Source organism: Protomyctophum parallelum, assembly GCF_964188405.1.
Source record: "Protomyctophum parallelum genome assembly, chromosome: 15".
In the NCBI taxonomy this organism is placed as follows: Eukaryota; Metazoa; Chordata; class Actinopteri; order Myctophiformes; family Myctophidae; genus Protomyctophum; species Protomyctophum parallelum.
In genome coordinates this window covers 36,214,143-36,226,250 of record NC_139710.1, presented here as the reverse complement: position 1 = coordinate 36,226,250, position 12,108 = coordinate 36,214,143, and the positions used below count along the sequence as shown (strand labels likewise).

The window sequence follows — 12,108 nt, the reverse complement described above, 5'->3', positions numbered from 1 at the left end:
CAGGTGACATGTCCTGCAGGGACACATTGACAGGCGACATGTCCTTCAGGGACACATTGACATGCGACATGTCCTGCAGGGACACATTGACAGGTGACATGTCCTTCAGGGACACATTGACATGCGACATGTCCTGCAAGGACACATTGACAGGTGACATGTCCTTCAGGGACACATTGACAGGCGACATGTCCTGCAGGGACACATTGACAGGCGACATGTCCTTCAGGGACACATTGACAGGTGACATGTCCTTCAGGGACACATTGACAGACGACATGTCCTGCAGGGACACATTGACAGGCGACATGTCCTGCAGGGACACATTGACAGGCAACATGTCCTTCAGGGACACATTGACAGGCGACATGTCCTTCAGGGACACATTGACAGGCGACATGTCCTGCAGGGACACATTGACAGGCGACATGTCCTTCAGGGACACATTGACAGGTGACATGTCCTTCAGGGACACATTGACATGCGACATTGACAGGCGACATGTCCTGCAGGGACACATTGACAGGGGACATGTCCTTCAGGGACACATTGACATGCGACATGTCCTGCAGGGACACATTGACAGGTGACATGTCCTTCAGGGACACATTGACAGGCGACATGTCCTGCAGGGACACATTGACAGGTGACATGTCCTTCAGGGACACATTGACAGGTGACATGTCCTTCAGGGACACATTGACAGGTGACATGTCCTTCAGGGACACATTGACAGGCGACATGTCCTGCAGGGACACATTGACAGGTGACATGTCCTTCAGGGACACATTGACAGGCGACATGTCCTTCAGGGACACATTGACAGGCGACATGTCCTGCAGGGACACATTGACAGGCGACATGTCCTGCAGGGACACATTGACAGGTGACATGTCCTTCAGGGACACATTGACAGGTGACATGTCCTTCAGGGACACATTGACAGGTGACATGTCCTTCAGGGACACATTGACAGGCGACATGTCCTGCAGGGACACATTGACAGGCGACATGTCCTGCAGGGACACATTGACAGGCGACATGTCCTGCAGGGACACATTGACAGGTGACATGTCCTTCAGGGACACATTGACAGGCGACATGTCCTTCAGGGACACATTGACAGGCGACATGTCCTGCAGGGACACATTGACAGGCGACATGTCCTGCAGGGACACATTGACAGGTGACATGTCCTTCAGGGACCCATTGACAGGCGACATGTCCTGCAGGGACACATTGACAGGCGACATGTCCTTCAGGGACACATTGACAGGCGACATGTCCTTCAGGGACACATTGACAGGTGACATTGACAGGCGACATGTCCTTCAGGGACACATTGACAGGTGACATTGACAGGCGACATGTCCTTCAGGGACACATTGACAGGCGACATGTCCTTCAGGGACACATTGACAGGCGACATGTCCTTCAGGGACACATTGACAGGCGACATGTCCTTCAGGGACACATTGACAGGCGACATGTCCTTCAGGGACACATTGACAGGCGACATGTCCTGCAGGGACACATTGACATGTGACATGTCCTGCAGGGACACATTGACAGGCGACATGTCCTTCAGGGACACATTGACAGGCGACATGTCCTTCAGGGACACATTGACAGGCGACATGTCCTTCAGGGACACATTGACATGCGACATGTCCTGCAGGGACACATTGACATGCGACATGTCCTGCAGGGACACATTGACAGGCGACATGTCCTTCAGGGACACATTGACAGACGACATGTCCTGCAGGGACACATTGACAGGCGACATGTCCTTCAGGGACACATTGACAGGCGACATTGACAGGCGACATGTCCTTCAGGGACACATTGACAGGCGACATGTCCTTCAGGGACACATTGACAGGCGACATTGACAGGCGACATGTCCTGCAGGGACACATTGACAGGCGACATGTCCTGCAGGGACACATTGACAGGCGACATGTCCTGCAGGGACACATTTCCGTGTCCCTTGTAGCCTACTAAGTATAGGGGCGGCGGTGGCTCAGGGGTAGAGTGGAGTGGCTGGATGGGAACCGCAAGGTTGCCAGTTCGAACTCGGGCTCCCCCAGAGTTAGTGTCGAAGTGTCCTTGAGCAAGACTCTGAACCCCTAATGCAGTTTTGGTGCCTTGCATGGTTTCCTCCGGCATCGGGGTATTAATGTGTGTGTGAATGGGTGAATGTAATGCACAATATATGTAAAGCAGCTATATAAATGCACCATTTCGTAGGACACACGTTAGACTCCGACTCCCGTCCTGTTTTGCAAGTCTCCCTGGTCTCTGCTTTCGGGTTTTGGATCAGAGATGTATAGAGTAGAAGTAGAAGTATTGGAAATTGAAAATACTCAGAATTGTACTCAAGTACAGTACTTACCATAAGTAAAGTTTTTCTTCCACCACCGGAATAAAGCTTGCAATGCCTTAACCCATTTAGACCTGAAAAGAAATCTTCTGATTTCTGACATCTTTGTCTTCTGTTTTATTTCTATGTTTCTGTATCAGTGGTGTTCAATATTTCATGTCAAGGACCCCAAAAATGATATGTAATTGGCCTCCGACCCCATCTGAAAATATGTTGTTCCATGCAGGGACCAAAGATTTGAGTTAAAAACGTTCGCTCTGAAAGAATATATATTCAAAGATTTGTGCCACATTTTCACGATTTTTCAAAAATAGCAGATCTGCTATTTTTCAATAGCTAAATTATAACATAATATTTAAAACACCAAAAGGGGTTCACGCCCCAAAATGCCTTAAATAAATAGTTTTAGTCCACAGTCTCCACACAGTCCTCATTTGATTTGCACAATACAAACAGATGCATTACTTTTCATAACGAGATCTATGCATTTGCTGTCAGACCTTGTTGATGTTCTACCTGCTCTCACGTACCCAATCCCATCTGTTCCTTTCTCCTCTCATTGCTCAGTAAGCGGAACGATTGCGTGCGTGTGTGCGTGCGTGTGAGTGTGAGTGTGTTGGTGAGAGAGAGCTCAAAAGAAATAGATGAAAAGTATTGCACAGAGACGGATTTCTCTCTTTCTCTTTCTCTCCTCCTTGTACCATCTCTGTCTCCAATCCAAAAAGAAAAGTTTTGATTTCAATCTTTCCTTTGTAGTTATAAGGGGTAGGTGTGTTTTACGCTTGAAGTGGTGAAGTTGTGAACGCAGCAAGCCGTTCTGTCTGTCTGTGTTTCTGGCCCTGATTATTCGGAGAACCCATCATTTCACGTTGAAAATTAAATCTTTGTTGCCAATTCAATCTTGGCTAACGTCCATTAAAGATTACAGTCAGGCAAACACACAGTTGTAAGTTGTCTAACTAAATTGAAACTGTCGTTTCGCTAAAGTTATACGGCACATTTAGTGCATAGAGTGTTTTGCGAATTCAGCGCTAGCGGTTCATTATCCTGACATGTACATCTGAACCACAGAATACCATTAAAAAGCTTTCGCAATCGAAACTCCACAAAGAAGAAAAGTGGTTAGCCCTCCAAAATACTGAATCATCTCATTTTGCGCACACACGCACAATTGCATGCACGTGTGCGCGCACACACACACACACACACACACACACACACACACACACACGCACGCACTATAATACTGTAACTGCTAAATACAGCATGGTGTGTACAAAATGTTTTGTCAGGTAATTACCGCTTCTTTAAGAGGTTAACTATACAGGCCTACCCTTTCCAGCTGATGGTTTACTGTAATTAGTGTGTGTGTGTAATTAATATTGGCAACTCCAAACCTTCCCAAAGTACACTTATTGACTACACTATAGAGTGGCGCAGTCCCTCCCCCTTTCAGAACAACGAACGGCCCAGGAAATGAAATGCAATGCATTCTGACCATAGGATTTTTTTTTTGTATTTATTTAAAGACGGTTACGCCGCGGACAAAGCCAACTCAGATCGTGACAAATCATGACAATGAACACAATATTTTCTGCTGATCAAATCATTAGAAAGAAGAAAATAAAGGCAGGAGACAACACTATTTGTTTTGTTTTTCTTCTTATAAATTATTTGATCGGCCCAAAACATTGTGTTCATTGTCATGATTTGTCACGATCCGAGTTGGCTTTGTCCGGGCGTAACCGTCTTTAAATAAATACTTCAAGAAAATCCTATGGTCAGAATGCATTGCATTTCATTTCCTGGGCCGTTCATTGTTCTGAAAGGGGGAGGGACTGCGCCGCTCTATTGTCCCATTAGTTTGCGTGCGTGCGTGCGTGCGTGCGTGCATGCGTGCGTGCGTGTGTGTGTGTTGATCCGCCCAGTGTTTTCCATGTTGGCAGTGGACAGGCGGGAGTAGGTTAGCCGTGAGCTAATTGACCTGCAGGCTGTTTGACAGTAGGTTAGCCGTGAGCTAATTGACCTGCAGGCTGTTTGACAGAATCCCACTTGCCCTGTTGTACGTGTTAGCGGCTCGTTAGCACTCGCAATTAGCACGTTGACGGACAGACAAGCGAGGGGGACGGGGGATAATGAGAGAGAGAGAGAGAGAGATAGAGACAGAGAGAGAGAGAGAGAGAGAGAAAGGGCGGCTGAAGGTCAGTCAGAGACGGAGAGACAGACAACGCTTTTGTCAGTGAACACTTGCAAAAGAGCAGTGTTGCCAGATCTTGCGAGAGAAATAAGCAACCAGGACTATATATATATATATGAAAACAATATTATTAGCCCAAAATAAGCAATTATATAGGATACGGCTATTTGAACATAGCCGATCTACAAACTCACAACTGTCGCACCAATGGTGGTGGATAGTGTGGTTTGTATATACCTTCTTTGAAGCTATAAGCTATATTCAAATCAGCCAAGCGTATCACCCAGTCCTACTTACATGTAGGCTACGTCAGTGAGGTTCTGAACTTTGGGCACAAGAATGCGTTTTATTGTATAGCTATATGTGATTTCACTTAATTCAAATATCAAGTTTTTTCGTTTTGTTGTGATAATCCTCCCTACTGTACTGAGTGTGCTGACCATATATAGGAATAAAGAGTAAGAGTAAATGTGCATCATGGTTTTTGGAGGGTCCAAAATAGCAGCGTAAAGAAAGAACATTTTGGCACGTCTCAGAAAGTAAAAATCTTTTGGACTGACACTTTGTTACACCAGACATGATGCCAAGGCTAATTATGCTCTCCCTCCAGAAGAGGTGTGATATTACTCTCTCTCTCTCTCTCTCTCTCTCTCTCTCTCTCTCTCTCTCAGACGCACGCACGCACCCATGCACGCACGCATGCACGCACGCACGCACGCACGCACGCACGCATGCACGCACGCAAAAAGGAATGCTGTTCACCAAAAGGTATCAGAGCAAACTAAGTGTCTATTCTGTGCTATAGGATGCTTGTGTGTGTGTGTGTGTGTGTGTGTGTGTGTGTGTGTGTGTGTGTGTGTGTGTGTGTGTGTGTGTGTGTGTGTGTGTGTGTGCCTGCCTGCCTGCCTGCCTGCTTGGAATACATTCATGGTGGAAAATATGGACTACATTACGGCTGTTAAATCTAAAATAGTCTCTCATTGCACACACACACACACACACACACACACACACACACACACACACACACACACACACAGCAAATGTGATACAGTTCATGTGTTTAATGGGTCCATAGTAAATCGTAGATAAGTGCCTTCAACCAATTTTGCTCTCACAGCTGAGCCCTGGACCGCAGGCGCGCTCGCGCACACACACACACACACACACACACACACACACACACACCACTAGAGAGAGAGAGAGGGAGGGAATGGACCCATTTGGTTCCATTCGTATAGTTTACCCTCTCCAGACTCGTATAGGGGTCCATGTGGTTACACTCCTTTCATGACAAACAAAAGAAACACAGCTCAGACACGTTACAAAACAAGGGACGCTACAGATATAAACTCCACATACCTATACATTTGGCAGCTATAAGACATTTCCCTGGTATGTTTGGTTATAGCATTCACTGTCCTGTTCTTTTGACAGTGTAAAATGCGTGACTCTAAAAAACGGCATTGAAGCGGTAATGCGAAGGCGAAGATGATTTGCACGCGTGCAGATCCACTCCGACTTTACGACTTAACGAGGCTCATATATAACACGGAAAACTACTTAGGCGGACATGCAGGCTATTGCATCTCTGTCTACGTGTATATATCACAGTTAATATCTCTCTCTCTCTATTACTCTCTCTCTCTCTCTCTCTCTCTCTCTCTCTCTATTACTCTCTCTTGCATACTGTAGCCTATACAGTCTATATAACGTTTCAATGTGACATACATACTGTATAGGCCCTCCAACTGTACATACTTTCCCCATTTCTGTTATATTGTGTTTTGACGCATATGACGTAAACATACGTTTTCTCATGCCAATAAAGCTCATTTGAATTTAATTAAGTACTGTGATTCAGTACAACGTTGAGGTATATCTACTATTCCCAATTTCCCAATACGTTTACTTCTACTTCTACTATATCTCGGATCTGGAGTACTACATTTATTTGAAAACTTTAGTTGCTTTGTAGATTTTGATTATTACTACAAAACATGCATTAAATACTCCCCTACTTACTTAATTACGTATTTATTTATTACAGAGAATGTGCCATTTCACAAAAAAGGTTTATAAAATATACGAAATATGAGGTAATTGTTTGAAATAAGTTTTAGTATTTGTTAACTTCATGATAACTGACAGAAACGGAAAATGTTCCCACGTGAACTTGAAAGGAATTAACAGTGGTTTACTACAGAAGAAGAGACTCCACTCCTCTGTGTATCCTGGAGCCTTGAATAAACATCTCACTGAGTACAAAAAACAATCAAGAAACCCCCACTGAATTCTATACCACACAACAACATAAGAATACTACTATCTTCTATCTATCAAATTCTATACCACACAACAACATAAGAATACTACTATCTTCTATCTATCTAATTCTATACCACACAACAACATAAGAATACTACTATCTTCTATCTATCTAATTCTATACCACACAACAACATAAGAATACTACTATCTTCTATCTATCTAATTCTATACCACACAACAACATAAGAATACTACTATCCTGGACGTTAATTTAAGACTGAGCGTATAAAAGGTTGACTGAGGGAACTGTTTTTGTGGTTGTTTAAGTTTATTCTATTCAGCAGTGGTGGAAAGTAGTATATTTACTTAAGTACTGTACTTAAGTATATTTTGACATTTTTGTAAATGTTGAATACCATTAAAATCCATTAAACAAACAAAGAATTTACATAAAAATGTATACAAAAAGTATTCAGAATGTCCCTTTTAAAGTTTTCAAATATTTTGAAAATAGCAGATAAAAATGGCCGAAATGTTCATAGGGCTGAAGTGGTTAAGTCCTTTAATGCAGCGGTTCCCAACGTGGGGTCCGCGGACCCCTAGGGGTACGCGACGCATAGCCAGGGGGTACCCAAGCCCCCTCAAAAAAAAAAGGGGGCTTGTGAATCATGGTGTGTGTGTGTGTGATATGAAATGTCCAGTACCTCCCCAGTGCCTCCCCAAGTGCCACCCCAGTGTCTTCCCTGCAGTGTCTGCCCAGTGCCTCCCCAGTGTCTGCCCAGTGGCTCCCCAATGTCTCCCCAGTGGCTGCAGTTTCTCCCCAGTGCCTCCCCAGTGCCTTCCCAGTGCCTCCTGCAGTGTCCCCTCAGTGCTTCCCCAGTGCCTCCCCAGTGCCTCCCCAGTGTCCCCCCAGTGCCTCCCCAGTGTCCCCCTGAGTGCCTCCCCAGTGTCTCCCCAGTGTCTCCCCAGTGTCTCCCCAGTGCCTCCCCAGTGTCTCCCCAGTGCCTCCCCAGTGTCTCCCCAGTGTCCCCTCAGTGCCTCCCCAGTGTCCCCCTGAGTGCCTCCCCATGCTCCCCAGTGTCTCCCCAGTGTCCCCCTGAGTGCCTCCCCATGCTCCCCAGTGTCTCCCCAGTGTCTCCCCAGTGCCTCCCCAGTGTCTCCCCAGTGTCTCCCCAGTGCCTTCCCAGTGCCTCCCCAGTGTCCCCCTGAGTGCCTCCCCAGTGACCAGCCGAGTGCCTCCCCAGTGCCTACCCAGTGTCCCCCTGAGTGCCTCCCTATGCTCCCCAGTGTCTCCCCAGTGTCTCCCCAGTGCCTCCCCAGTGCCTTCCCAGTGCCTCCCCAGTGTCCCCTCAGTGCCTTCCCAGTGCCTCCCCAGTGTCCCCTCAGTGCCTTCCCAGTGCCTCCCCAGTGTCCCCTCAGTGCCTTCCCAGTGCCTCCCCAGTGTCCACTCAGTGCCTCCCCAGTGTCCCCCTGAGTGCCTCCCCAGTGTCCCCCCCGAGTGCCTCCCCAGTGCCTCCCTGAGTGCCTCCCGAGTGTCTCCCCAGTGTCTCCCCAGTGCCTCCCCAGTGCCTGCCCAGTGTCCCCCCAGTGTCTCCAATAGCAATACAAGAGCAATAATACAAATCAATCTTAATTTATTAATCTTATTCATTAATTATTGAATCAAATTAATTAATTAATCAAAATGTTCGACGCAAGAAGGCCCCCCTGCGGCCTGCGCCCAGCACCATGCCAAAGCTTTTTCCTGCAGGAAACACTGCTTGTGGTTGTAAATATATTGTTATCTGTGTTGCGAGGATGAGGGGGTACCTGGAAAAATATCTACCGCAAAAGGGGTACCTGGTCCAAAAAAGGTTGGGAACCCCTGCTTTAATGCGCGCTAATTGTAGCATTAACCACAGCTCCGGGTACCAGCACTTCACTTCACTCTAAGTACACTGTGTTTGCCCGCCACTCCCCCCCCATACAAATGCGCAGGGAGAAAAAAAACACAGTTTTAGAACACAAACCAGCCCTCTCGCCTCTCGTCAGAAGCTTTAACATGGCGCCTGCATCGCGGGGAAAAAGGCACAAATTAAATCCGAAATGTGGATGGCAGAAAAAAAAAAAAACACCTCTCCACTGCTCTCAACTGAAAATATATACTGTATGCCTTCCCATAGTTGGAACGGTGGGGCGTTGCTATGGGAGACCACGTTGGGGTACTGTACGTATTTTTTTTTGAGGGGGCTTGTGAATCATGGTGTGTGTGTGTGTGTGTGATATGAAATGTCCAGTACCTCCCCAGTGCCTCCCCAAGTGTCACCCCAGTGTCTTCCCTGCAGTGTCTGCCCAGTGCCTCCCCAGTGTCTGCCCAGTGGCTCCCCAATGTCTCCCCAGTGGCTGCAGTTTCTCCCCAGTGCCTCCCCAGTGCCTTCCCAGTGCCTCCTGCAGTGTCCCCTCAGTGCTTCCCCAGTGCCTCCCCAGTGCCTCCCCAGTGTCCCCCTGAGTGCCTCCCCAGTGTCCCCCCAGTGCCTCCCCAGTGTCCCCCTGAGTGCCTCCCCAGTGTCTCCCCAGTGTCTCCCCAGTGCCTCCCCAGTGCCTCCCCAGTGTCTCCCCAGTGCCTCCCCAGTGTCTCCCCAGTGTCCCCTCAGTGCCTCCCCAGTGTCCCCCTGAGTGCCTCCCCATGCTCCCCAGTGTCTCCCCAGTGTCCCCCTGAGTGCCTCCCCATGCTCCCCAGTGTCTCCCCAGTGTCTCCCCAGTGCCTCCCCAGTGTCTCCCCAGTGTCTCCCCAGTGCCTTCCCAGTGCCTCCCCAGTGTCCCCCTGAGTGCCTCCCCAGTGACCAGCCGAGTGCCTCCCCAGTGCCTACCCAGTGTCCCCCTGAGTGCCTCCCTATGCTCCCCAGTGTCTCCCCAGTGTCTCCCCAGTGCCTCCCCAGTGCCTTCCCAGTGCCTCCCCAGTGTCCCCTCAGTGCCTTCCCAGTGCCTCCCCAGTGTCCCCTCAGTGCCTCAGTGCCTTCCCAGTGCCTCCCCAGTGTCCCCTCAGTGCCTTCCCAGTGCCTCCCCAGTGTCCCCTCAGTGCCTTCCCAGTGCCTCCCCAGTGTCCACTCAGTGCCTCCCCAGTGTCCCCCTGAGTGCCTCCCCAGTGTCCCCCCCGAGTGCCTCCCTGAGTGCCTCCCGAGTGTCTCCCCAGTGTCTCCCCAGTGCCTCCCCAGTGCCTGCCCAGTGTCCCCCCAGTGTCTCCAATAGCAATACAAGAGCAATAATACAAATCAATCTTAATTTATTAATCTTATTCATTAATTATTGAATCAAATTAATTAATTAATCAAAATGTTCGACGCAAGAAGGCCCCCCTGCGGCCTGCGCCCAGCACCATGCCAAAGCTTTTTCCTGCAGGAAACACTGCTTGTGGTTGTAAATATATTGTTATCTGTGTTGCGAGGATGAGGGGGTACCTGGAAAAATATCTACCGCAAAAGGGGTACCTGGTCCAAAAAAGGTTGGGAACCCCTGCTTTAATGCGCGCTAATTGTAGCATTAACCACAGCTCCGGGTACCAGCACTTCACTTCACTCTAAGTACACTGTGTTTGCCCGCCACTCCCCCCCCATACAAATGCGCAGGGAGAAAAAAAACACAGTTTTAGAACACAAACCAGCCCTCTCGCCTCTCGTCAGAAGCTTTAACATGGCGCCTGCATCGCGGGGAAAAAGGCACAAATTAAATCCGAAATGTGGATGGCAGAAAAAAAAAAAACCACCTCTCCACTGCTCTCAACTGAAAATATATACTGTATGCCTTCCCATAGTTGGAACGGTGGGGCGTTGCTATGGGAGACCACGTTGGGGTACTGTACGTATATATACGGACCTGGCAGAGAAAGAATTAACACATTTTGTGCCCAAGACGAGATATCCTTATAAGACCATTTAGACTAGCATCTCTGTCTATAAGAAGGACACTAAGAACTGTCTGGCCAGGAGGCCATTATTTTGTATAATAACTCTCCCCCCCAATGAATGAATGAATGAACGGCTTAGTGTTTGTCAAGGTGGGTCACATATATTTGGCAATCTACACAATCAGGTATACCACAGAATAGGCTATTTCTATCCGGTAGGCCTATGGCTATACTTTGACTGAAGTAAAAGATCAGCGTACAACTATAGGCTACTTGTGCCCCCAACGGAGGGAGGCTAGGGGGGGGACAGTTAATTAAGGTCCCTCAGACCCTGGGGGGGGGGGGGGGGAACAGTTAATTAAGGTCCCTCAGACCCTTGGCCACTCTGTTAATCTATCTCCATGGCAATGTGACCTGGTTTCCATGGCTTCCCCATATAGGTCACCCACGACAGGGGTCCTGAGACAAGTCCCCATTGGCCCCAATTAGACACACACACACACACACAAACGCGCACTCACGTACGCACGCACACGTGTATGCTTGGACATCAACAGGCATGTGGATGCACAGGTTGCAAACATATTCACAAAGATACACACACGCGTGCACGCACGGGCACGCATGCACACATGCACACACACGCCATTTGGATTTTAGCACCTCTTATACTAGAGGGCACTAGCTAGCTTCTATTACAACCATGAATCAATTAGTCTAATTAGCTAATTGGTTGGTAGGTCGATTATCAAGTCGATGTGGAGGTCCAAACACTTCCTGATTCGCTCAGTTGGTAGAGCTGTGAGTTGCGTGCGTGCGTGCGTGCGTGCGTGCGTGTGTGCGTGCGTGCGTCGTATTGAGTGCGCGAGCGCTCCAAGGGCTGAGGTGGACATTAGCCAAGGGGATTGCATTAGCCAGTAAAATGTGTGAATGACCTTAGAGTGAGGGCCATTAAGAGAGCTAGAAAGTCACACTGGCAAAGAGAGAGAGAGAGAGAGACGGTGACGATGACTGAAGCCACCTATGGTTATCTGATGCACTACATTGTCCATCTAGACCTACAAAGTTCCCTGTTAAAGATCAGCTGTCTGCTGTCAGAAAGGACATGTCGCAACAGGTTTTTATTTTTATTTATTTTTTAGACATGTTTTTGGCTTTTCTGCCATTATTGATAGTTACAGTGAAGACAGACAGGAAGTTGGGAGAGAGGGCACGGGGCTCGAACACGCGGCGTGCTGTCAGGCCAGAGCCTATGTGTGGCATGCGCTTTGGACCGCTAGGTTAATCGATTCCATTGGTTATTTAACCAATTTAATACAATTATCAATTAGTAATCAATCCCAATATTAGCATGGCATTATAGTGAAAATC

The 12,108-nt window shown here is 48.0% G+C and overlaps 1 protein-coding gene across 1 annotated transcript in view; it reads left to right on the top strand.

The window, feature by feature from the left end:
• Positions 1-1,830: 1,830 nt before the first annotated feature.
• Positions 1,831-12,108, top strand: part of LOC310871824 (transmembrane protein 132C) — a gene marked incomplete at both ends in the record, with an annotated part of 100,773 nt that continues 90,495 nt past the window's right edge. The window contains one exon of the mRNA XM_083783459.1: positions 1,831-1,995. Coding sequence (XP_083639585.1) covers positions 1,831-1,995 — 165 coding nt within the window. The remainder of the gene's footprint in view (positions 1,996-12,108) is intronic.